The sequence below is a fragment of the Leishmania donovani genome, chromosome 28 (genome assembly GCF_000227135.1).
Source record: "Leishmania donovani BPK282A1 complete genome, chromosome 28".
Classification (NCBI taxonomy): domain Eukaryota; phylum Euglenozoa; class Kinetoplastea; order Trypanosomatida; family Trypanosomatidae; genus Leishmania; species Leishmania donovani.
In genome coordinates this window covers 78919-104661 of record NC_018255.1, presented here as the reverse complement: position 1 = coordinate 104661, position 25743 = coordinate 78919, and the positions used below count along the sequence as shown (strand labels likewise).

Here is a 25743-nt window from a genome sequence, read left to right as displayed (position 1 = left end):
AGGGAGAGAGGGAGGCGGGCAAGGTACAGGACACCACGCCGCCGGGTGCCTCGGCCGCCGTTGCGGAGGCACCTAGGAGGCACGAAAAGAAAAGAGAGCGAGGGAGTCGCGAAAGAGATCACAAAGACGTGAGGTAGAGAAAGCGTCGATCACGCGTGCTTCACTGCCTAGTGAGTCTATGCCCACCAAACCTGTCACCACAGCACTGTGCCCTTGCAACTCGCTGCGGATATCCCGCGCGCACGAAAAAAAAGCCGAGATGTGCCGCGGGTTGTCACGAAGTCGAAGAAGGAGGCGCGGAGGTAGTGGTGAAGGGAAGTGCCGAAAGGGAGAGTGTGAGAAGATTGGCTCGCAGAGAGAGCGGGAGAGACGCCTTCAGCTTTTCCTGGACGTGATGGGGAGGAACAGAGACGAGAAGGGGCTGACGGAAGTGCCGAAGGGCCACGAGAGAGACACGCACCTACACGCCACACCACCCCTTCGTACACGTAAAAAAAAAACCTCCTTTGTATATGTTTGCCACCCACACGCACACGCCCGAGAAACAAAGGACGATCAAGAAAACAGCACGCGCGTGCGCGGTGGCTTGGAGAGCTCACGTGGCCGCTGCCTGCACAAAGGCCACAACAGCCTCCTTGATCTTCGGCTTCACCGCTTCTTTCATGGCCTCGCTCACACCCAGCATGCTCATCACCTCGGTCAGCACCTCTTTGAACGAGAGGCTCGGCAGCCGCGCTTTCGGTTTGGCCGCCAGCACTGCCCGCACGGCCGCCGTGATCTCCGCCTCAGAGAGCGGCGGCGCAGAGCGGCCGGCGTAGAGGCTGAACCGACAGACGGCGCGGTCCTCTGCATCGACGACACGCTGGAAGCCGCCCGTTGAGGCCACCGTCAGCCACTTACCGGATAATGAGCGGCCAAAGCTCAGAGTGGGGTCGAAGCGAAGGTCAATCGCGTACGCTCCGGAGTGCGAGCCAGGCGAGGCCGCCGCCTCTTCGCCCTGCGCGGGCACAGCGGTGCATGTGACGGTGATGTTGCGCACCTTACTGTCTTTCCCCCTTTCCAGAGACAAGTGCCCGCTGCAGTTCGCGCCACTTGCTTGGCTCAAGAAAGGAGTGGGGGCCAAAGATGCGGGGGGCTTCTCATCTTCCTCGGTCACCTTCATGGCCGTCTTCTCGGTGCGTGCGCGTGCCACTTTTGGTGCACACACGAACACCGTCACCTTGAGGTCTCCCACGAGGCAGGCAGGCAGCGACGCGGTGTGGCCATTCGCCATCTCCTCGGCTCTGTAGGTGTAGGTAACATGCATCTCCGTCGGCGTCGTGTACGACACCACAAAACCACCCTCCATGGACTGTGTCTGCCCCACCTGCAGCTCATCCTCCCCTGCGTTACCCGCCGCCAATTGCGACGCGTCAAAGACTTTGTCCACTGGGTGGTAACAGTTTAGCCCGCACTTCAGCCCCGTACCACCGATGGGCTTGTTGCCACCTGTGGTGGCAAGCAGCATCGACTTTCCAGAGGCGCCGAGGCGCTTCTTAACAGTGGCGAAGTCGACTCGGATACACAGAGTGACTCCGTCCTCCTCAATGCGCCACTGACAACCGTCCCCGACATCCGTGAAAGATGTTGTGCGAAGCGCCTCGATCGATCTGCTGGAAAGATCACGCTTGTCAAGGGACTTGATGAAGACGTTGAGGCCCAAAAATGCGCCCGATTTGCCGAGCGGCTTGTTGCCGCTACTGCTGCTGATGAGCACCGACTTGCCCGACGTGCTTTCCCCGCAGTCCTTACTGAGATCGCAGTAGAGGAACAGAACCGACTGCACCACCATCATGCGGAGGTTCTTCGCCCCCCTCATGTCACACCGCTCAGACATCGTCTTCTTCACAAGTGCGTGCGTGCGTGTGTAGTTGAAGAAAGGCCGGGAGAACACCGCTCAGCAATAACCGTATAACATATGCGAGTGTGGCAGTGCGCGTCTGCGCATCTATGTGTGCCGACGTGCGTGTGCAGGTCAGCAGAGCAGACAGCCCTCTTTTCCTTTATCGTACCTTTACGTTCTTTGCGCGTCCGAAACGCAGTGCATTAGAGTGTTCGACCCCGCCGCCCGTACGTGGTGGCACGCGGACACGGGTTGGATGGTTAGAGAGAGGGTGGGGGTGATACGAGATGAGAACTGACGTGTTGTGCAGGCTGAGGGGTTGCGTGGGAGCCGCCAAGGAAGAAAAGTACCAGAGAAAGCGTGGGAGGAAGCTGTGCACACAGGGAGAAGGCAGCCGACCATCTCCTCGTGCGCTCGGAGCCCTCACGCACTCCCGCGCCATGCACGGCACTCGTGCACACCCACACCAGTGAAAGCCAAGCAGACGCGACAGCGCTGCACGGAGACTGTGGGGAAGTTGGGGCACGGGGAGAGGAAGGGCTGATGAAATTGGGAAAAGCAATGATAGGAGGTGCGCGGGCCTACCTGCAACAACAATCACCGAAGATGATTGGCCGAGCCTCGTCGCCTAATGTACATCCACCGTGAGCGAAACCAGAATAGAAACCAGAAGGAGAACCATCAAGGCAACCAAAGCAGCGCACGCACACATGGCAGTGCCACACTACCCGTCCATTGTCCCACGCTGCCCCCGACATGTTGGACAGTGCTAGCGTCGATCCCGCATACAGGAGGCCAGGGCAGCGGCAAACTCCCCCACAACCGGCGCAGCCGCCGGCGTATCCGCGCCCACGACGACGTCGACAAGAGCTGAATGGCTGGCGCGAGCACGCACCTCTGCCGCCGTCTGCTGCGCAGCGCAGTTCACGATGAGGCTGCTGGGGAAGGCCACGTCAGAGAGAAGCCGCGACACGACGGGTGCGCGCGTCGTCACGTCCGACAGCGGCGCCGCCTGGAGCGGGAGAACGGCAAACGAGATGCACACGTCCCCGCGGCTAAGCACTCCATTGGCTGCCGTCTCGACACCTTCAGACCACCTGCTCGGCGCGGACCCATCCTTCGGCGGTGTGCGCACCGTAGAAGTGGTGTACCAGCTTCTGTTCAAGAGAGCCGCCACTTCTGCCCTCGCCTCCGCCTCGACACGGCGCCGGGTGTCGACCGCGAAGAGCAGCGGTGGGGACGCAAGAACCTCGTAAAAGTGCTGTACCGCCGGCAAGTCCAGCGCCATCAAAGACGGCGCTCCGCCACGTGGCGGCTGCACTGCTATCACGACGTTCGGCCGCCAACGCATGGCTTCAGAGCTGGCAGGGAGGCGGCCATCACGTTTCCACTCCGCCGTGACGCGTAGAAGACACATGCAAAAGTCCACCAGCGTGCACGCGCAGCTGGAGACGTCGGGAAGCGGATGCTGCGCGGCTGCGCGGTTCCACACCGGTGCCGCGTACGGTTTCAACGGCACCCGGTGCTTTTGAGGAAGCCACAGCTCCAAGTGCTCCACGTTGCCACGCACGTCCACCGGTGTGCTGAGCTCGTGGGTCGCGGGATTCACTTTGCGGGGTGTAGCTCCGTGGTCCGCAACGCCTCCTGCCACAACGCAGGCGTCGCGAGGGATGGGGTCGCTGGCGACGTCCCCCGTGAAGACTACGTCTGAGGGCTGCGTCAACGCGCTCCGCACCCATTCCATGCCGGCCTGTAACGGCACCACCAACGCTTGCAGTCGCATTGTCCATTCCTCTGGGTGCGCCAGGGACGTTTCTAGGCAGCACACGCTGTGCAACCACTGCGCAACCGGCGTCACGTGACTGCCGGCAGACTCGAACCCCGATACCGTGTCGTCCTCCCTCAAAACAAGCGTGCACAGTCCCGACTCCAACACATCCAGCGAGTAGGCGTTCACCTCGCTCGACACGCGCAGACGCCTGCGCACATCAAAGGCGATCTCGTCCGCCAAGCAAGACAGATTGGCAAACATCGTGTCCAGGTCTTTCCGGTCCTGCCGCGTCGCAGGGGATGCGCCAGGAAGCACGTCCGTGTGGCCAAGGGAGAGGTGGTGCGCGTGCAGCGCCTCGAGGTCTGCCGCCAGCGATGCCACGCCGCGCAAGCGCCCTTCCCGCTTGTCCATGACACACAGCTTGTAGAAATGCTGACCGACGCAGACGTTGACGTGGGCTGCGTCTACGCAGGAGACAACAGAGAGGGCGTCGTACCGGCGAGGCGGCGCGGGTGACTGGCGCGCCCGCATTCTCATCATGTGGGCTGTCACTGGGCTGACGGGTGCAGACCCTATGGCAGCGACGCTGTCGCGCTCGACTCCGGACCCTGGCACGTCGCTCACTCCCTGCCCTGTCGGCACCACCCAGTCAAACGTTGTGTCCTTCTGCTCCAGGGGCGGCTCGCTGAAATTCGTGTTATACACGGCACTGCCCAGCAGGCTGGCGAACACGCGCGACGGCACTCGCTCGTCCGCCTCGTGCTCTGAGGCTAACGGCTGCTTGTTGCAGCGACGCAGGTACGCCGCTAGCAGCTGATACAGAACAGTCGCCACTTGCAATAAGGCTTGCCGCGGGCTCGCGTCGGACGTGGAGAACGCGCTTGACGCAACAGCCGGGGCGGTCATGCAAATGATGTGATGAGGGTACTGCAGAGGAGATGCGCGGTAGGCCGCAATGTGGCCGAGCCATTCCTCGTACAGTACGTCGTGCGCGGGCGTGAGGCCGTGGGAAACTACGGGGGCGCTGCCTATAGACGGTCGAGTCTCAAGGGGCGATTCTGTCGTCTGCAAGCGAGCGTGCGATACACGCTCCGTCGTCCACGCCTCATCACAATCGTAGGTGCCATTTGGGCGTCCACACATCGCGTTGGCTGCGGCCGTGAAGATGGTGTGCCCACCTCGGTTGTGCGCCGCGGCATCGTACGGCCACACCGTGTTGTGCGCCGCAGACACAAACGGGCTCTGAACGTTTGGTGCGCCAGCAGTCCCTTCAGAGTCGAACTGCACCTTTACGCCGTTCTTCTTCTTCGAGGCCGACGCCATTCCAACAGGACAGTTCCCGCACGAAATGCGGATCGAAACACGTCGACAGAGTCTAATGTGGGTGTGAAAGCACAGAATGCGTCGTTGCTTATGTGATAAGCACTCATCAGGGGACGGTATCACGCTGATGATGATTCTGATGGTGCTGCCAGCGCAAGCGCCCTCCGCAAGTCACCACGAAACGAAACTGGTAGTAGAGAAGAGGGGAGGGGGATTGGTGGGGGGGAGGGAGAGTGTGGCACGTGTCTGTGAGACATCCTAGTACACGCGCCACAGACGCATGCTCACAGGACAGCTGCGTTTCGTCGGGCGAAAAAAGAGCTCGCGCACGACGTGCAGTAATGGGGGAAGTGCGTGTGTGGGGGGGGGGGAGCGATGCACAGAGGCCATTTGCGCCGGACAGCGGGATAAAGTGACGGCGACGCATTTCCTGTGAAAGTCTGGCGCCTAATCTTCCCCGTCTCCGCTGTCTCCCTCTCCTTCGCTCTGTCAGTCTCTTTCCCTGTGCGCCGTCACTTCTTTCACGCTCATTCAAAACCCCGCAGAGCGTGACCTACTGCGTGACACTGCTGCCGCTGAGCGGCCACGCTCAAAACAGCGTAAAACACCACACAATTTCTACACGGCAGAGCGGCCTCTATTGCTCCTCGACCAGCGAGGTGGGCACTTTGGGGCAGACGCGGCGGGCCGCCTCCCGCTCCCACGGCTGCAACAGCTGCATGCCCAATGACAGTCGCCCCTGCTTCGCTGTCACCTCCAGCAGCGCGACAAACTCCGTAAACAGGTCAAACACCTCCGTCACCTCCTCGCCCGTCTCGGGGTGTGACCCCCACGAAAACTGAGCCGCCACCGTGTTCACTCGGCCCGAAAAGTGATGCTGCCCCTGTCCGCCATCTGCGGCGCCGCGGCGTGGCATGTCGCTCTTGCCCCCCTTCTTGCGTGCATGCGCCTTCGCCTTGGCGTCGCTCGCCCGTTCCGCTGCTGCCCGTGTGTCCGCCCGAGTCTCCTGCGCGGCTGACTTTGCGTCCAGGTCGCCCGTCACAAGCAGTCCTTGATACCTGAACCGCTGGTGGGTATCGTTGAAGCCGATCTCCACCACAGAGGCGAGCTCCGAGCTGTAGAGCAAGAAGCTGCCCTCTGTGATCTTCACAATGGTGACGGTGGTGTAGAGCTGCTGTGGCAAAGTCGGGTCCTCCTTGGCCCTCTTCTGGAGTGCAAGCAGGTACAGGCACAGAGAGTACTCCAACGACATGTCGCCGGCGGAGCGGGAGTTCAAGCGGCACTCGTTGGCGTGGGTGACAATGTGCTCCAGTGCTGAGAGAGGGTAGAAGAGTTCTCGCGTCTTCAGTTTGTGGACATCCACGGCACGCGTTGGGTCGAAGATGCAATCCCCGGGCCTCGTCTCCAGTGCCGGGTGCGGCGCGTTCGGCATCTCCATCTGGGCTTCCTCCATGCACCGCTCCAGCTCCAGGGCGACGCGCAGCTGACGATGCACCATCAAGTCGCAGTAACGCCGAATCGGTGACGTAAAGTGGGTGTACCACGGCGCCGCGACGGCAAAGTGGGAGCGGATGTCCTTCTCCGTCGGGTCGTTGGCAATGTATTCGGCCGCCATCAAGGAGTACTTGAGCAACTCGCACACGGTGTGGAAGTCTCCGCGGTGGTCCTTCTTGATGGTGTCGATCATCCGCTGCAGCTCCTGTCCAGAGCTGCCGCCCGTAGGCAGACCGCGGTGCGACAGGGCCGTGCGTAGTCGTCTCATCTTCTGCGGTTGCGGCGGTTTGTGCCGACGCAGCAGAGCCCCGTACGGAATGTACTGCACGATTTTCTGTGCCACGCGTTGATTCGCTAACAACATAAACTCCTCCACCAACCAATTGGCCTGAATCTGCTCCTGCACGAAAAAGGAGGTGGGAGGCGAGTTCACCTCATTCCTGTCAAATCTAAACGCAAGACGGGTGTTGCCGATAACCACCCGCCCGTCCCGCAGTGATTGCTGGCGAAGTTTGCTCGCGAGCGCAAAGAGGTTCGTGACACTCTGCTTCACCTTCTTGCGGGCAGCCTCCTCGCCGATGCCGAGGTCCGACGCCGCTTGCGCCACGTCGAGCACCACCGTGTCGTCGCCGTCGAGAATCTGCTGCGCCTGCTCGTACGCCAATCGGCACCGACTGCGGATGACACTCTGGCCGAACCACTCGCACTTCTCCCCCGTCGCTGCCTCGGAAATGAGATGCCCGTCCCGGTCAAACTCGAACAGTCCAGAGAAGGCAAACTTGTCTTCGCCGGGGTTCAAGCTACAGTACTCCTCGCTCAGCCGGGACGGCAGCATGGGAATCACGCGGTCCACCAGGTAGGTCGAGTTGCTGCGCCGTTGCGCCTCCTCGTCGAGAGCCGTCCTCGGCAACACAAAGTGGGACACATCCGCGATGTGCACGCCGACGTGATAGCCGCCATCTTTGCGCGGCTTAATGCTGAGCGCGTCGTCCAGGTCGCGCGCCGTGGCGGGGTCAATCGTCAAGACGAACTCCGAGTCGCGTAAATCGCGCCGCCCCATGTCGGCCAGTTCCGCTGGCGAGGGGATCGTGAAATCCTTGAGCACGCACGCCTCGGCCTCCTCCGAAAAGGGTTCGTTCGACACATTGCAGCTTGTGCAGATGGCGTGGCTGGCCACGGCCATGGTCGAGGCGTCACCGAGGAAGCTGTGGACTTTGCACAAGAGGGCGTTCGGCACTCGCGGAGTCGTTAAGATTTCGCCGTTCTCCCCGTGCTCCAGTGCCAAGGAAAAGAGCGACGTGCTGATGTTTGCATGATAAGCAGCCATGATGTCGCACCCCTGCACAGTCAGCTGAGGGTACAGCTGATTGAAGGGACGGAAGCGGTAGTAGTACTTCTCCTGCAATCCCTCGCCAGGGTGCACCTGGTTGTCAGCAATGCGGGCCACGTGAAGGCGTGGCAGGCAGCGCTTCAGAATTCGAATGACACGGCCCAGAGGACGCTTCTCTGGTGGCCACTCGTACGAAAAAGGGGCGCCCATCTGCGCGGCGAGGGAGACCTCGGCAGATGCGTTCTGGATGAGCTCTTCCGTTGTCTCGGGCGCAATCAGCTGCGCAATGTGGCGGCCGTCCGGCAGCGTAGACGGCATCACCCGCGGACCATTTTCGGTCTCCTCGTCATCGGTGTTGCTATCGCTGCTGGCAGGCACTGCGCTGGCTGCATTCGGCGCGGGTTGCCACTGAGCCAATGGCAGGAGCGCCACTGCCACCACATCAGAGTGCAGCGCAGGCCCGCGCAGCTCGGCAGAGTTCAGCACCACATCGCACGGAAGCCGACTGCTGCGCACAAACGACAGATTGGTGTTGTAGTTGCGAAACACGTTGACACGTCCAATGACGACGGTGCCCTCTTTCACGCGCTTTTCAAGATCCGGGTCGCTGCCGAGCGCGTAAGCACAGGTGATGACGGTCATGCCTTTCCTTGTGTCACGTCCGCTTGAAAATGGTGTATTCGTTTTCGTGTTGTCTTCGCCCATGGTACGGCTCACGACCCCGCAGAAAGAGAGAGGGAGTAGAGGTGAGCGAGGGACGAAAGATGAGCAAGCAAGAGAGGGTACAAGAGCATCACGTTGGAGTCTGCACAGGTGTCACCCGGGTGACAGGCAGAGACGAGCGGTGCGGGGTCAAAAAAAAAAAAAGACAGTTAGTGTACACGCCGGTGAAAGACATCGCCACCAAAAAATAGAGAAGAGCGCGGGAAGAGGATTACTCGAACTAGAAGAGCCAGGAGTGAGAGCGAGAGCGGGAGCGAAAGGACGAGCCGAAGAACGGGTGTTCACGGCGAGCGATTGCTTCGCACTTGGAGGAGAAACAGAAGACCACCAGAAGCGTATCGGACTGTAGGGACACATTCAAGGAAGTAGGAAAGGGCAGAGAGTGTCAGCGCTACCGCGCCTTCCTGTCACGGATGGAAACGAGCGAGGCTTCTTTGAGGGGTGCATGTGGAACTGCTATGCAGAGAGCGTACCTGAGGAGCGATGAGCCCCACCACACTGCCCACTGCGCATGGGAGGGGAAAAGACCAAAATGTGGGGCCGCCATACACTTCGAAACGGCGTCTCGAAAGCATAGGTTCGCGCGCACACACGCGAGCGCATGAGTGCCGACCAATACGCCAGTCAAAAAGGCCGATGTGCGAGGGCGTCACGGATCCTCCCCATCTGACGACGACGAGGTGGGGTCATTACTGTTAAGGAAGGCTGCGAGCGAGAAGCCTTTGGATCGTGGTTTTGACGCCCCATCACCAGCCGATGCCGTATCGCGTGCACTGCTTGTCGCGTCGCTGTTCGCGACAGAAGCTGTGGTTAAACCACCAAATAGCAGAACGCTAGACGGGCCCTTATCTGGCGTTGTCGGCTTGCCAAGCGCGGAGATCTGGGTAGCCACCGCCGCGTCGTCACGTAGCCATGCCTGGCCGCGAAGGCCCTTTTCTAGCACCTCCAACACATGCGTGCGAAGGTGCGGCGCCATGCTGGTGCGCACGCCTCCGACCAAATCACGCTCTGTGTCGCACACCTGCAACGTGCCGCGGAGAGCGCGCACCCCCTCTGGCACCCGCTCCTTCTCTGTGACGCTCATCAGCGACTCGAGCGTTTGCGGGGACGTGTCGAGCGTGGCAGGCACCACGTGATGGATTACATAGCCTGCTGCAGGTGTCCACATGGCTTTCTCGGCCGCCAGCTGCGCCGCAGACGGAACAAACGGTGCGATGCCTCCTTTGGCTGCGTTGTGCCGACCACCCAGCTCCACTTGCATCACATATTCCAGAACCTGATGCACCATGCGCGCTGCCGCCTGCTCCGATAAGAGCTCAGCCTGCGCGCGCTGCTGCTGCGCCTGAGCCGAGGTGTTGCCACGCTCCTGCGCGAGGGCTTCCTGCGCCGCCTGTATGTTCAGCCCCTCCGCAGTTCCGCTGCGTCGGGGGCGCTTGCCACTCGCACCTGCACCGCTGGAGGAAGCCTCAGCCGACGCCTCGTTGGCGTCTCCAAAACGTTTGTGACCCGACAGCAGAGTCCGAGCGCAGGCGTTACCGTTCTGCGCTGCGGTTTTGGTGTTGCGCAGAAAGTCGTTAAGGTCCATGGAATAGCAAACAACACGCAGAATAGCGAGTAGCAAGAAAGGGATAAGGTACTTGCACGTGAGAGGTGCAAGGAAGTCGCTGTGAAAGCTGCAGGTGCGGTATTCCTGTGGTGGACTGACCTACGACAGCCAAAACTAAAATAGTTAGGGCCACTGGTGAAGTGAGCCAGCTGCGCCACTTCTTGACTTTCTCTTGCGGCCGTACCACCACTGATAGTGCGTTCACGCACCGGAGGTGAGCTGTCCAGCATCAGTGCGGGCAACTCTCAGCCCGAGAAAGAAAAAGAGGACGCGTACATAGAGTCGGCCAGGTTGAGGCAAAACGCGGAGCCGCGCGCACACATGCCTTTTCGTGCAAAGGGGGTATGGTGTGGTGTGGGCACGCCGCACGTAATAAAAAAGAGTGGGCCTCTGCTGCCGTTCCATCGACTCGCACGCACACCCTCACCAGCTGCGGCATCCGACGAGACACGAGGGGACGATCTAGGTGATCAAGCGGCGGCACCGGCCCCCAATCCATCATCCTTTTGGAAGCTCGTGTGCTTGAGGGGGCGGAAAGAGGGTGGTGCCGTTAAACGCGCGCCCGAAAAAAAAAGCGAGGCGCCCGAGAGGTGGGCGATAACCCGCTCGCCCCAAACGTTGTTTTTGTACGTATCTATTTGCGTGTGCGTATGGCTAGACGGGCTGGCTCGCTGCCGTGGAGAGAGGAGGAAGTCATCAGCGCTGTATGGCTCTCACCCCCCCCCCCCACCTCACCCCACCCCACCACAACGACCGCCCTTGAGTGCGCTTAGAGTTAAGCGTTAAAGGCGAAACAAACAAGCAAAAGCCCCCATCGAGGGGCGGGAGAAACCGTGTAGAAAGGAGCGGCTGGACAGAGAGGGAGAGATGCGACCTGACTCCTCGATGCAAGGGACCAGTGCAAGCCAGCCGTACGAGTGACGTGGCTGCCAGACTTGTATTCCACACACACACACACACGCCCTCTCTCTTTTTCTCTCGGCCGGCATGGCCGGATCGCACCACTGCTAACTCTACCTGCATCACTGTAGACGCGCACACACGTGCACGCATACAAGAGCAACACGCACATAGCTGCACCAGCCATGGGCCCACAGGCGCGCAGACACACCAATGTGAAACGTCCACTCACGTGTGGCTGCTGCGTACAGAGCAACACCACACTCGCAAACCCACATGCATGCAGGCAGCCGCCAGGGATGGCAGGAGTGCCCACCGCCACTTGCTCCTCCTGTTTCTCTCTCTCACTCTCGATTCTAGCACGGCCGACGCTGCAGGTACGTGGAGAGAACAGCGCTCATCGGTGGCACCGTGTAGGCCGGCTCACCGAGCACCTCAGCCAGCCACCGGTCCGCCTGCGCCGTCTGCTGCGCCGTTGCCAAGGCGCCTTCTTGGTTCGCTGTCATCAGCACCTCCTGTGAGTCTTGGATCGAAGTCACCTCCTTGAAGAAGGACTGCAGCTGAAGTCGTGCGGTTTTGTCACCCTCTGCCACGGCCCCCGCGCCGCTCGCCTCATCGCTGGTGCCGGCCCACTCGTACACGGAGGGCTGCGCCACGGCCGCGGCTCCTGTAGGCAGCTGCAAAATCTTAAAGCCCGTCACGGCGTCCACAGCAGCGAGACGCTGGCCATTCATGTGCAGTGGGGCGATGTGGCGCAAAGGAAAACGAGAGGCGTTCGCAATACGACGCACCATCTCACCCAGCTGCGGGCCCTTACTGCTGCCGGCGGCGCAGCAGCGAAGCTCCACAAGGGATGTGTCCTCGAGGGCGGCTACCACCGTCGTGTCCGTGAAGGCACTCAAGGCAGTGATGCACGTCTCGCCCACGCTGAATACGGTCGGCTCCTCTGAACACCTGTCCAGTGCCCAAAAGAAGATGTGCCGCTTCCCAGCTGCCACAGCGTGCCGGGAGTCGGGTGACACGACTATCCGGCGCAGCGGTTGCGTTTCCGTGTACTGCGGCAGAAGTTGAAGCAGTGGCCAGCGTTCGCCGGGCCTGCAGTCCTGCACCGAGTACACGTGCAGACAGTCATCCGCAACGAAGCAGAGCGAGCCGTCTGCGGAGAGGGCCATCGTTTGCACCTGCTGGGAGGGAGTCGCCATCGCTGAGTGGTTGTGCCAGCCGCCAGTCGGGGTACCGTATGTGTCCTGTGCGGTGAAGGCAGTCTGTGCCCAGCACTTCATCGCCTCGGAGCTCAGCGTGAACACTCGCCGCCCTCGCTTCTCCACCTCCAGAGCCAGCACGGCGGAGCGATGCGGGGAGTAGACGGTTTGCGTCTCCACATGTTGCTTAAGTGGCGCGTCATACTCCCAGAACCGCAGCAGCGGGGGCAGCACCGTCGAGGAGAAGGACTCGTACGTCACGAGAGAACGGCTGTCGTTCAGAATGCCCACGAACTGAATTCCATGGCGGGGCGGGCTCGGGATCGTCTCCATCTGCGAGGACACGTGGAGCGAGTAGATAGACTGCTGCGTGTACGGGTCGCAGACACGCAGCACATTCGGCATCCCCGTCAGAATCACCGCCGGGCTCCCGCGCCACTGCTCGACGACGAGCCCGGTGCACACATCCTCAGCGGCCCACTCGATGCCCTCCGCCGACGTCGTCACGCGCATCTGCAGCAAGTCCGCAACGGCGAGCGTTGACGTGCCGCATGACAGCAACAGCTGCGCCCCTTCACTGCTGAAGAGCGTTATCCCTTGCAGCGTGCCCAGCTGCACCTTGACCTTCTTGTGGCCGTAGGACACCAGATCCCAGATTAGTAGCACAGACTCGCGGCCGCCAGTGTACACTGCGCTGCCATCTAAAGCGAAGGCAAGCGCTGTCAGAGGTGTGTGATGCCAGTGGTCGGCAAAGCAGTGTGCCTCTTGAACCTCCACGTAGATGAGCAGCTCACCGCGCCTGCCACCGACGGCGACCGACGTGCTCGTTGGACTGCAGGCAATACTCTGGATCTGCACATTTACGGCGCGCGGCAGGAGAGGCGGACAAGACGGGCGGTGCGGCTGGTGGGCGGAGAGGCGGTCCGTGAAGAGGGAGTAGAAGAACTCACGCGCGTGAGGGACGGCTACGACGACCAGGCCAGTAAACTGACCAACAGAAAGATACCCGTGTGGCACGGCTTCCTTGAAGGTGTGCACCACCACCGTCGACGGCGCGCTCGTCGCCCCCACGGGTGAGGCAGAGCCTAGCGCGGCCTCGTAAACGCCGACTTTCGTGAGCAGAACAGCAAACAACTGTGCCTGCTGCACATGGAACTGAGCAGCCACGACGACGGAGGCGGTGGCGGCCGCCTCGCCGTTCGCCGTCCAGCTCGTTAAGCCCTGATGCCGCCTATCTGAAACCTCCTCATTCTCTTCAGTTGAGGTGGACGGGACAAGTGAGGCCCGTGGGAGTCGAATCGAGACTGTGCGCACCAAGGATGGCGCACCACCCTCGATTGCAAACTCGAACAACGTAGCCTCGGCATCGATGACGTGCAGCACCGCCTTTGCGCCAGAAATGATCTGCACATACATCCCGCATACGCGCGATCCGTTGAGCCGCTCCACGCGGAACTTCCGCAGCGACTTGGGCGCGTAAAACGCCACCGCCGTGTCCTCTGCCACGCAGACTACCTGTGAGCAGGCGGCGAAGCAGCTCTGCATCCTTGCTGCCTTCGTCTTTGAGTGTGTGTATGTGCGTGTGTGCAGAAGAAGGGAGGGGGAGAGCCGCTCCGGTGAAGAGACAACGTTGTTGTGGGTAGCCAAGGGGAAGCAGCGGCGGGGCTGCACGAGCACGGGCTACTACAGCTGCACACAAAAGCAGTGGAGGAGAGCGAGCGGTCAGCAACTGCCAAGGCCACAGAGAGAGGCTCAGAGGGAGAAGGAAAAAAGAGAACCACGACGAGAACGAAGGAGGCAAGAGTAAGCGAGAGAGCAGAGCAGAGCACATGCTAATGTGTTTCTCTCAAGGGGAAAAGAGCCATGAGTGATGATGAGGATGAAACCAATGGAAGTGCGCAAGAGAAACACTGCGGCGAGGGCAACTATTACTGCTCCTTGTCACACACAAACACACGCACACACACACATATATATATATATATATGCGCACACATCATCTCTTTTCTGGGATTCGCCGCTGCAGGAAAGGGGAGGAGGGATGGGCTATGAGAAAGCACGATAGAGAAGCGAAGTCATCTACTGACTGAAACGCCACGCCGCCGCCCGCAAGCCCAGGCTGCAGCCTTTTGACGCGCCGTCTGGAATGAGATCCTGTCCAGAGGCTCCGACATTTCCATGAAGTCGGGAAGTAGAACACTGGCAAGCGTCCCTCTCCCCCACCCGTCCTGCTTCTCTGTGGGTGACCTAATGGCCCCTCCTTCTCCCCAAAACACGGAGTCGGCTCGCTCGCTCGCTTTTCTGTTGCATTATGTTGGCTTGCTCGTACCCCGCACTCCTGCTGCCGGGATGGGGAGAGAGGGGATAGGAGGGAGGAGGGAGGGTAGCGAGTTACCATTTCTACATGCACCCCTCCCCCATGCGTACACGGCGAAAAAGCCGAAAAGAAATGAAGGCAACCGTATCAGAGGCAGAGCACGAAAACCAAAAAGGAAAAGGCGCGACGAGGCGACATGAGAGCACACACAGGAGATGTGCGATAGCAACAACACAATATCCAAACAAGCAAAGAAACGAAGTGCACGCTTGCTGCGCAGCGACCTGTGTGTGCCTATATGTGTGCGTGTGCTCACTCGCCCTCCTCCGGCAGCGGAAGAAGGGTGGAAGAGGGCGGGGCTATGTGCGCGTTGTGGCGCCACTCCCTCACCCACACATGAACAGAATCAAACACGCGTGCAAGAGTACGAAGCCAACCATGGATAAGAATAGAGCGCGACAGCACGCACCAGCACCCGCATCCTCCTGCTGCTGTTGCTCCCCTAGCTCTGAATCTCTCCGTCTCTACGGTGAGCAACTCCACCGTTCCGTGCCCGGCCACAGCGCCTCATCGACAGAGATAAAAAGACGGGACAAGGCACAGCGAGCGTCGCATATGTGTGTGTGTGTGTATGGGGCACACGACTGCGATAATCCGCTCCATCAACAGCAAACGTTTTATCGCATTCCGTCAACAGCCTCCGCAGAAACAGTAGCTGTCATGGGGCCGTCGTCGCGATCTTCGTGCACGCCTGCCCCCTCCCCTCCGCCCCTCACAGCGCAATGAATAATGCATCTCTGTGGGGTGCGGCCATCCTTCGTTCCAAGGGCGTATAAGGGCACCGCAGCGCTCCTCTTGCTGTCCTTCTGCTCCGATGTCGTATAGACTTACCGCACCGCCACGGTGCCGGTGCCGGTGCCGCCGTAGAGGTCGAACCGTTTGGCAGAGTTGAGGGGTTGCAGCTCTGTCGGATCGATCCCCACCACATAAACTGGCCGCCTCCACCCGCGGCAGCATGTGGAGATAAGAAAGATGAGTACGATGATGCACAGCAGAACGAGCACTGCACGCACCGGGTTTGCCTTGGCGTAAGCTACAGAAGACTGAAAGGCTCCAATGCTAAAGGCCTTCACAGAAGTAAACGCACGTGTCACGATGGACTTGACCGAGTCCACAACCCCGGCATCGGCTTCGGAGGTGTTCTTCGAGGCTCCGTCCCCGTACCTCTTCTTTCCCTTGGTGCCCGAAGGCTCCTTCGTTGTAGTCGTGGTGGTGGTCGTCGACGTTGTCGTTGACCGTGGCGCCGATTCGTCAGATGGCGTCGGCGCTGAGGACTCGGAGCCATGATGTAACCCACTGGGCATGCTCTCGTCGGCGCTGGACGCGGAGGCAGACGACACGACGCTTGTTCGTGGCGCTGAACTTGCATTTGCGGTTGCATTTGAGTAGTCTGCGTCGCTCTCGTTGACGTGAGAGTGCGTTTCCGGGCCAGTTCTGCTCGCATTCGCCATATACGCCGGCCCCAGCGCCCCCGTGCCCGGTTTCGCCATTGCTTGGTCCGATGATCCGTTGTACCTGCCTGGGCTGGTTGTGATGGGTGGCGAAGACGCGTGAGTGGTGCCATTCCTTGACGCCGAGACAGGGTTTGGCGACACTGGCGAGACAACGACGGCGCTGTCGTACTTATAGTCACCATCCACCTCCACCAGAGACCCTTCCAGCACGCGGCCCGCCCGCACTCCCAGGGAGCGATTCGCCCAGCCTTCGTCCTTGTGACTCCATGCATCTTTGAAGTTGCCTTCACCCCTGTTGCCGCCGTCCGGAACGGACCTGTCGTCGAAGCGGAAAATAAGACGACCATTGAGGGCCTGCGGCGGACGGGCGTTGCCGAAGCGGTGGAAGTCGTTCGGCAGCAGCGCATCCATCGCGTCGCGCAGCCTGCCGAGCGCCACGGGTGAGATGAGAATTGGCGAGGTCATTACCACCCAACGGACGTTCTCGGTGCAGGGTGGGTGCGTCTGGGAGCCGTCGTAGAGCAGGTAGCTCTCGCGCGCCGGAATTAGCGAGAAGAGGGAGAGGCTCTCTGTCAGGAAGCACGTTGTCATGGCGTTGCGCTTCGGCAGCGAGCCGTCCACTAAGATGTGCTGCAGCGCTCGCGCTGAGGTGCTGTTGACCATGGCGGAGGCCTTTAGCATCACCGCCACTATCAGTACATTACGCATCTTTTGTTCTACATGATTTGTGGTAAAAGACATGTGCATTTCGGCATCGGGGCGCAGCGTGCGGAGTTGGTGCACCGGCATGGCATGAAAGTGCAGGCCCATGAAGTGGTAGGTGAGCGAACGGTTCAGCGGGTCCATCACCGTGCACTCGCTCATGTCATCCAGCGAGCGGCCCAGCTCCTCAAAGCTGACTGTGCTCACGATGCCCTCGTTGATGATTCGCATCTGCGTCTCCTCACGTGGGAAGACGCACTTGGAGGAGAACTGCAATCGCTGCAGCAGAGCATTCGTCACAACCTCGTCGGGGTTCACATTCGCGAAGGAAATCGGGCTCTGCCGTCTCCCCGTCAAGCACAGCGTTGGCCAATCCTTCAGGTTTGTGTAGTCCCAGGAGGTGCGCGAGCTGTCGGGACTGCCGAACACCAGCCCGGTTGTGCCGTAGTTGCCCTCGTAGTACGAGTGCTGCTCGTCCAGCCCACTGACGACACCAGCGACGCTGACGAAAAGCACCAGCTGCGCGATGGCGAGGGCGGCGCAGAAAGGAAGTGTCATGGCACTACAGTAACACAGCGAGGGAGAGGACGGCGTGTGAAGGGGGTGTGTAACGGTGTAGAGGCGTTGCGTTTTCTGCAGAAATCTCGTCACACGTGCGTCTGTCAGTGCTGCTTGCTATACGAATGTACTACGAAAAGGAAAGAGCGCGCGTGGGCAGCACCAGAAACCGTGAGCAGTCCGTGCTTGACAGTTCGTCGAGAGACGACACGGAATAGTTCACGACAAGAAGTGTCTCAGCGCTCGCGGCTTCACACGACACTTGCAGACCCCCAGAGTATCCGGAACGGCACCGACAGACGGGAACAGAGAAAGGACAGAGAGAGAGGTGAATGATCGCGAGGTGAGGGAGGACGCACAGCCTGACACAGAGAAATGGGCGCGAAGTGCAAAAACACTGTGCGCAAAGGCACCAGCACGGATGACACCGGCAGACATGAGCTCCCGAATGAAATGCGCGCATCTGCTTCCACTCACAGCTAGCGTCACGACGCTCGTTTTTGTTGGCCCTCTAGCGCGAGAGTCTGCATCTTCGAGACAATATCCTGCCCTCCCTATCATCCGCGTCAGCTACCAGCTCTCACCATGAGCTGCCATGCGGAAGGTAGACACAGCACAACAACGACGAAATGCAGAAGCGATACACAGACAGCGTGCGACTCAGAAATATAAACGTAAACAAGGAGGATAACGGCTCGATAATAACAAGGTAGGGTAGAGCGAAGAGTAAGTCCCTTGAATCAGCGCACGAACGACGGGGATGCCCCCTCCCCTCACCGCCTTGTTGCTTTTGGGTCAGCGGACGTGTGCGCCGCATCGCAGCCGCGTAAGGAAGAAGAGCATGGACTCTGCGTTTGGGCAAAAAAGAAGAAGAGCAGGGGATGGGGCGTACAGGAAAACACATACAGAGAGAGAGAGCAGAGACGCTGCGCGGATACTGCTCCTCAAATCTTCCTGTTCTGGGTAGGAGATCCCTTCCTCGTTCTCTTTTTCCATGCTCCTCTCTGTCTTCGATCTTCCGTCGGCGCAGCGGTGGCCGTACTCTCGGCCCTTCCTTACCTGTGCTGTCGTGACAGCTACTGCGACACCTGCACTGGACAAACGTAGCCAAGTGATGGTGAAGACGGACGGCAGCCACACCGAGAGAGAAAGTGGGTGACATGTGCGCCCTAAATGTGTGCCAACACGGTTACAAACAGACGAAAATGTCCCAAAAACGTTCCTACCCCCTTTTCTGTTCTCTGAGGTGTCCCATCCACAGCCCTCGATAAGGCTTCTCTCGAGTCAAGGTTACGTTTACTCGCACGCACTCACGTCCTCTGTCGTACAGAGAAGCGCGACACAGACGCACATATCCGCACACGGGCTCTCCCACAGGGAAGCACAAGGGAACCCACCAAGGCGTGCCGGCCATATCGAATGAGGAAGCGAGGACGAGCAAAAAAAAAGAAAAAGAATCGGTAACCGTATCACGGGCAAAGAATGAGGGATCGGAACAGGAACGCATCACCTATCAATAAGCATGAGGTACGCAACCACCAAACAACGAGAGCCTTATTTGTCAGCTGACACGCACACACATGAGCGCCTAACCCGGCCCATACAAGACACCGTCAATTGGCGGGAGATGTGGAGGCTGTAGCGCCGTAGCACTTTGGATTGCTGCCCGTCTTGCGCGACCCCAAAAACTGCTGCCGGGCGAGGTTGCCGCGGGAGGCGAGCAGGCGGCTCGACGACGATGGCGTCCCACTTAGGCCCTCTGCATGAACGCTCTGAGTAGAAATCGAGAACGGTACAGCGCCCTTGCCGCACATCTCCTCGTCACCATAGCCCGTCTCGGTGGAATAAGCGGAGCCGTGCTTGCTGCGCAGGCAGTAGTTGAGGAAGGCCACCGTCGTCACCGTTATGGTGACGAAAAGCAGAAACCAGGCAAGCAAATGCACCAGCGACAGATTCGACGCGTGCCCCGAGAGCGACCCAGTAGTCTTGGTAAAGTTATCGTTTAGCACAGCGTTTGTGGTCGTCCGCGCGGTGGTGAAGCTGTCCTCCATGATACAACGGCGACTTGACGACCCCGCGATGGGCAACGGCTGCGCGGACGTGTTGGATGCCAGTGTGGCAGCCGCAGACGCAAGTCGACTGGAGGCGTTGTGCAGGTTAGTGTTGACGGCGCCCATGGTGGCATTTATGGCGCGCCCCACGCGCTCAGACGTCTCATTGGAGTAAATAATTTGCGGTTTGAAACACGGCTTCAGTGACGGCGAAGGGGGTACAGAGGAAGCGATCCTTTGGCGCATTGTGACAAGCAAAACCAGCAGGGGAAGATATGCTGGCGGAGAAGAGAGGCGTGCAGAGAGGGGGGCCGATGGACAAGGGCGGCGGGGTGGGGCAGCGGCAGCGCAGCAGGGCGAGGGTGCCAAGGAATTGAGATGCTCGCGAAACAACAAAAAGGACATACGCACGTACTGGAGAGGGAGGGGGAAAGGGAGAGAGACCTCAAAGGACACAACAAAAAGAAGTGCGTATGATCAGGAAGACGGAGGCGGAGAAGACGCGCAAGAGAAGTTGATGTGGAAGGTGAAGCGCGAGAAGTCTGCATGCGGAAGGGAGAGCAGGATGAACTGAGGGGACAAGAGGAGGAAAAGAGAGAGAGCCACACACGCGAACGACTTCTGCAGCGCACAGCAGCAGTGATACCTCTCCGGCCAGCCTCTCTCTCTCTCGCACTAGTCAGTTTATGTCGCACGCTTGAGCCGCGGGTACGCATTCCATCGTGCGCACAAGTTGAGGGCTCCACTAGTCTTGTTGGCCGGCACGTCTTTGCGCGTGTGCTTGCGTGTGTAGAGGGAGGTTTCATGAGGCGAGCGCCTGTGCTGCTGCCTTCACTTTTTGTTGCTTCTTTGTGCGTGCGGGATTGCTTGCTACGATGGGGGTCCAATGCCCACGCGGAAGCGATGCAGGCGCGCACGCAAGCGGGCAAACGCATCCAGGGAGCTGCCCTTGATCACAGAGAAAAGTAAAGCCAACCCCATCAACACACACGCACACGCGGATCGGTGGCACATGTGTGTGCGTGTACTTGCACGAGTACGTAACTTGTCGCGCATAAGAGAAAGCGCGAGAGCGCGCGCATGACGGGCACACAGAGACTCAGACAGAGACGCGGCGAAATAGAAGAGGCAGCAGACACACACACATACATACATATTCAAGCAAAGAAAAAGAGAGCTAACATGGGCAAGTGGCCAACGGAAAAAGAGAAGTGGGGGGGGGTGGGGGGCGATGTGGAGGGCGAGGGGGAGGGCGGAAAAAAAAGATACACGCAGAAGTAAATGGAAGCGCTGAGATAAAGCGGGATCGAGACAAAAAGAAGCTCGCGTAGGAGTGCGCTTGCTTGACTGCCATAGCGTTAGTGTGTGTGTGTGTGTATGTTGTGGCAAAGGCGTGAAGCAGAGCGCGTGAAGAGAGCCATATCAGCACAGCGGCGACGAGGCAAAAGCGTGTCATGCGTACATCGAGAGAGGAGCGAACGCACAAAATTCAGAGGTTCGAGTCTGTGGAGGAGGAGGAGGAGAGGGAGGGTGACGCGATAGATGAAAAACACGACTCACAAGAAAGCACACACACACAGATACACGCAACGAGCCTCATAAAGCTGAACACGCAACACCTACAAAGGGGCAGAGCTGTAGAGAGACAGGCATGTTGGCCGAGTAAAAGAGAAGAAGGGGTGAGGTGGAGAAAAGGGGCACTGTTGCCCGCGACGGCGTTTCTTTTCGTTTTACCGTGTATCTGCCGCTGCATTCAGTACGTCTGCTCTTCGCCTGTTCTGCCTTTCGTTCTCGGAAGTCGTTCGCATGCACGCTACAAGAGAGAGAGAGGTGTCGCTCCGACAGTTTCGTGTTCCTCGTCATCTTGTGTACTTTGGCGTAAAAGAGTTTCATCGCGCTTTTGGCTCATTTTTTATGTTTTGCGGTTGAGGTGGAGGAGGTTGAGTGTTTTGGCGCTTCCACCTGCTCACATGCTTACGCTAGCGTGTGAGTGAGATGCAAAGGGGGAGGGGTGATGGTGAAAAGAAAAAAGAAAAGACTAACAACCCAACTTGGCGGATGAGGCGAAGCGGGAGGTGGGGTGCAGCAACAGAAGCAAAACAGAACGCTTCCCGTGCACGTATGTGCTGGCGCGAGAGTCAAAGAAGCGCAGTCTCTCGTCAAAAACGGACACAGACAGAGATACACACATATTCATGCACAAGCGCACATCACAAACTGAGCTCCTCCGACTGCGTCCGAGATAATGGACAGTCGTACACCTCTAACGGAGCCTCTCTTGTATAGTGGCGCCTTGGCTATCAACTCCGTCTTCGGGAAAGAGTCAGGGGCTGAACCTAATCGCACCTGTCTTGTCTGCGTGTCCTAGTTAGGGAACAGAGAAAAAAAAAGAAGCAGTAAGAGCAGCAGAGCAGCAATGTAACAGGAAACCAAAAACAGGACAGCTGCCGTGAAGACACACACACACACACTTTCACGGATCGCACTCAATACCGCACACCGAAGCACACCGGAGGACAAAGAAAAAGGGGGGACGAAACGCAGAAGGGAGCATCTCCGTCGGACGCACGTGCACCTGTTGTGCATTCCTCTCTCTCACACACACACACTTTCGTTCTCTGGACAGGTATCGAGCCAGCCGTTCATGAAGGCCCATCAGCACACACGCACACACACAGAACAGGCAAACAGCACAAGCGAAAGCACCCACGCGCGCATGAGCGTCCGCTCGAGCGTTTCGTGAAACGCTACGGCGTCTTCGCCAGCCGCCAGACACATCGAGACTCGAGAGGGCCACAGAAAAGAGGTAGAGAGCGGTGTTACAGCGGAATGTTACCGTGCTTCTTCCATGGATTGCGGAGCTGCTTGCGGGACAGGCGCTCCAGGTCCTCGCACACGCGCATGCGGGTCTCGCTGGGGTCAATCACCGCATCCACGAATCCCTTTCGAGCGGCCGACAGCGGTGTACAGAAGGCCTTCTCGTAATCGGCGATACGCTGCGCCTGCTGCTCCGCCGTCTCCTTCGAGTACAGAAGCTTGCATGCGCCGGCGGCGCCCATGACGGCAATCTCGGCGCGCGGCCAGGCGTAGTTGCTGTCGCCACGGAGGTGTTTCGAGCTCATCACATCGTAGGCGCCACCGTACGCCTTGCGCGTAATGATTGTCACCTTCGGGACAGTCGCCTCAGCGTAGGCGTACAGCAGCTTCGCACCGTGGCGAATGATGCCGCCGTATTCCTGCTGCACGCCAGGCAAGAATCCGGGGACGTCTACGAAGGTGATGATCGGGATGTTGAAGGCATCGGCAAAACGCACCATGCGCGCAGCCTTGACGGAGGAGTCGATGTCGAGCACGCCAGCCTGCACCTTCGGCTGGTTCGCAATGATGCACACGGAGCGGCCCTCAACGCGGGCGAAACCGCAGATGATGTTCTTGGCAAACTGCGGCTGTATCTCGAAGAAGGAGTCTTGGTCGATCACAGGGAAGATAGCGTCGCGCATGTCGTACGCCTCCTTCACCTCCACCGGCACGACCGTGTTCAGCGAGGAGACATCACGGTGGCGGTTGTCAGCCGTCGGCACAACCGGGGCAGAGTCGCGGTTGCTCAATGGCAGATACGAGTACAGGCGGCGGAGCTGCGCCATCGCAACGATGTCGTTCGGGAATGTACCCGCCGACACACCCGACTTGGTCGCGTGCACACGCGGACCGCCAAGCTCGTCCTTGGTCACTAGCTTTCCACCCACGGCACTCACCACCTCCGGACCCGTCACAAACATGTAGGACGAGTTGTCCACCATGAACGTGAAGTCGGTGATGGCGGGCGAGTAGACGGCACCGCCGGCACAAGGCCCCATGATCACGGAGATCTGTGGAATGACCCCAGAGAAGAGCGTGTTGCGGAGGAAAATGTCAGCATAGCCAGCCAGCGAGTCCACACCCTCTTGGATGCGAGCGCCGCCGGAGTCGTTGAAGCCGATCACTGGCACGCCGATCTTGGCGGCCTCCTCCATGATGCGCACCACTTTGGCGGCGTTGGAGCCGGAGAGAGAGCCGCCGAACACCGTAAAGTCGTGCGAGAAGAGAAACACAGGGCGGCCAAAGACTTTGCCCGCACCCGTAACGAAGCCGTCACCAGGCACCCTCCTCTTCTCCATGCCGAAATTGTGGCACTCGTGCTCAACCAGGGCATCACGCTCGCGGAACGTGCCGGGGTCGCAGAAGAGCTGCACGCGCTCCATGGCAGTCAGGCGCTTCTTCTTGTGACGTGACTTCTCAGCGGTGGTCGGCTTGTGTGTGTGGCGGTCAAATTCCTTTGTTAGCTGCGTGGAGCTCATCCCGCCCACACCCATGGCCGCGAAAACCACCCCACATCGCAACCGGCGCATCGTTTTGTTTTGTCTGTTTTAACGCTGGTACGTGAGTGCTTGAGCGTTTCTACTCTTTTCGTTGTTGCGCTCACATGCAAAAAGATCGACGGAGGGCGAAGAAGAACCCGAAAGAAAAAAGGGAGGAGCGAGGTGTGCAGAGACTGAAATCAAGTCCGACACACACACGCACACACTCCCTCGCCTACAAAACCGACAAAGACGCGAGAAAGAGAGACACAGAGCGTGAGGGGGTCAAGTAAAAGCCTGCAGGGAATCGAGAAAGAAAAAAAAACGAGAAAGAGAAACGGAAAAGGAAGATGATGTGTTGTGCGCACCTGCGTAAGAGGGGGAGGGAGGGCGGTTTAGCCCTTATTGGATGGATCCGCGTGTCGTTTCTTTTTTCCCAGTTGTGGCTGCCTGTGCTGCTGTTTCTTTCGGCCACGGTTCTGACGTGGTGTGGCTCCCTGGTGAAGATAATAGACAGTTGAGGCTCGAAACGAGCGTGGGGAGGAGGGAGAGGAGCCGTCAGTGTGTGTGCAGATACCGGTGCCAGATGAAGTGGAAGCGAGATAGGGAGGAGAGGGGAGAGACAGTTGTGAGCGGATGGCGAGAGAGGGAAGGGAGGTGAGGGGTCAAGGGGACGACAGAGAACGAAAGGGGAGCGAAACAGACGAGGGCAGTGAAGGAGAAACGGGTGCCCGCACATAGGAGAAGGTCGACATGTCTGGCGAATTCATTGATGTTGAGGGGAGAGGGAGAGGGTGTTAGGAACAGGCGCACCCTTCGCGTTCCGGCATCGCTTTGCCTCCCCATCTGAACTACCGCTACCACCCCGGCCCTCTCCCGTCCAGCGCCACCCTGTCGAATCACAAGCACGAGAGCACGAAAATCGAGGGAAGAAAGGAAGGAGAGAGGTGAGAGGGAGGTAGTGGCATAAGATGGAGGTCGGCACCTCCGTTTGGCAATGACTAACCCTGTCGCTCTTCATTGCTCCATCTCCTTTCTCCCACGAATCGCCGTACATGTGCACGCTGCTTCTTTGTTTTCTTGTATCGCTGGTTGTCTAGTCACCGTCTCCGATCATTCCTTTCTTCAGTGGGTGGAGTTGTCGAGAGAGAGAGAGAGAAAGACAACAGCGCACCGGCACGAAGTCACGCAAAGGAAGCGTGACCAATACAAAAAAAAAAACGAAGAAAAAATAAGACAGCGCTCGATTACTGCTCCCTGGCAAGCATGGCCTAACCTTGTAGACAGATGAAGAAGTAGAAGAAAGACGTCGCAGCCAGCTCAAACACAGCCACAAACGCGTACACACGCACCAGCAAATATCGGTGCCTCGCACGCAAGAACCAAACAGCAAAACAGGCGCGTATGTTAACGATGTACAAAAAAAAGAGGTGAGAAAGAGAAGGCATACAGAAAAGGAGGGGTAAAAGGACGGCATCGGCAACTGTAAACGCCAAGAATAGGATCCACGTGATCGTCAACCATGGGGGCACCTGAATACGTTTGTGCGTGTGTCTGTGCATGTGTCTGTCTGTCAATGTGTTTGTGTTTGCTCGCCTGAGAAGTCGCCTCGCACACAGGCACACGGACTCGCACGTACCGACCTAACAGCACGAGCCACATCAGGACGGGAAAAAAAAGAAGGTAAAGCGAGAACGAGATATGGAGGAGTAAAACAGAGGGGCCAACAACAACAAACAAACAAACAAGCAAAACACACAGACAACAGGAAACGAGAGAGCGGCATACATAAAAAAAAACTCGTGAAACGCACACCCGCTTTCTCTTCTCGCATTCCAACACGGCTATTCCGCCATACGACAGGCGTCAAGCACCTCTCCACCCCACGCTGCCTGGCCTCTGACGGCCCCCCCTCCCCTATGCACGTGGTGCCAAGCAGCGCCAGACACACGCGCTACGGCAATGCGCAGACCCAGCCATCTGCCCACGGCAACCGCCGCTCGCACTCTACGCACTACCCCCGCCGCTGTGCC

General features: G+C 59.1%; 8 protein-coding genes across 9 annotated transcripts; all 8 read right to left on the bottom strand.

Annotated features, from left to right (window-relative positions):
- Positions 1-595: 595 nt before the first annotated feature.
- Positions 596-1876, bottom strand: LDBPK_280330 (hypothetical protein, conserved; the record flags this gene model as incomplete). The annotated part of the gene is made up of 1 exon (XM_003862086.1): positions 596-1876. One exon carries the CDS (start codon positions 1874-1876, stop codon positions 596-598), a length of 1281 nt encoding a protein of 426 aa, XP_003862134.1.
- Positions 1877-2651: 775 nt separating this feature from the next.
- LDBPK_280320 (hypothetical protein, conserved) lies at positions 2652-4976 on the bottom strand (the record flags this gene model as incomplete). The annotated part of the gene is made up of 1 exon (XM_003862085.1): positions 2652-4976. One exon carries the CDS (start codon positions 4974-4976, stop codon positions 2652-2654), a length of 2325 nt encoding a protein of 774 aa, XP_003862133.1.
- Positions 4977-5613: 637 nt separating this feature from the next.
- LDBPK_280310 (ribonuclease II-like protein, putative) lies at positions 5614-8442 on the bottom strand (the record flags this gene model as incomplete). Its single annotated transcript, XM_003862084.1, has 1 exon — positions 5614-8442. One exon carries the CDS (start codon positions 8440-8442, stop codon positions 5614-5616), a length of 2829 nt encoding a protein of 942 aa, XP_003862132.1.
- Positions 8443-9172: 730 nt separating this feature from the next.
- Positions 9173-10108, bottom strand: LDBPK_280300 (hypothetical protein, conserved; the record flags this gene model as incomplete). Its single annotated transcript, XM_003862083.1, has 1 exon — positions 9173-10108. One exon carries the CDS (start codon positions 10106-10108, stop codon positions 9173-9175), a length of 936 nt encoding a protein of 311 aa, XP_003862131.1.
- A 1277-nt stretch (positions 10109-11385) lies between these two features.
- LDBPK_280290 (hypothetical protein, conserved) lies at positions 11386-13776 on the bottom strand (the record flags this gene model as incomplete). The annotated part of the gene is made up of 1 exon (XM_003862082.1): positions 11386-13776. One exon carries the CDS (start codon positions 13774-13776, stop codon positions 11386-11388), a length of 2391 nt encoding a protein of 796 aa, XP_003862130.1.
- Positions 13777-15435: 1659 nt separating this feature from the next.
- Positions 15436-17322, bottom strand: LDBPK_280280 (carbonic anhydrase-like protein; the record flags this gene model as incomplete). The annotated part of the gene is made up of 1 exon (XM_003862081.1): positions 15436-17322. One exon carries the CDS (start codon positions 17320-17322, stop codon positions 15436-15438), a length of 1887 nt encoding a protein of 628 aa, XP_003862129.1.
- Positions 17323-18935: 1613 nt separating this feature from the next.
- LDBPK_280270 (hypothetical protein, conserved) lies at positions 18936-19778 on the bottom strand (the record flags this gene model as incomplete). Its single annotated transcript, XM_003862080.1, has 1 exon — positions 18936-19778. The coding sequence occupies one exon, from the start codon at positions 19776-19778 to the stop codon at positions 18936-18938; it is 843 nt and encodes a 280-aa protein (XP_003862128.1).
- Positions 19779-22192: 2414 nt separating this feature from the next.
- On the bottom strand, positions 22193-23761 carry LDBPK_280250 (propionyl-coa carboxylase beta chain, putative; the record flags this gene model as incomplete). 2 transcript variants are annotated; one of them, XM_024473473.1, is made up of 1 exon in its annotated part: positions 22193-23761. In XM_024473473.1, one exon carries the CDS (start codon positions 23759-23761, stop codon positions 22193-22195), a length of 1569 nt encoding a protein of 522 aa, XP_024329244.1. Both variants share the same exon structure in this region, with proteins under 2 accessions (XP_024329244.1, XP_003862126.1).
- Between the last annotated feature and the right edge of the window lie 1982 nt (positions 23762-25743).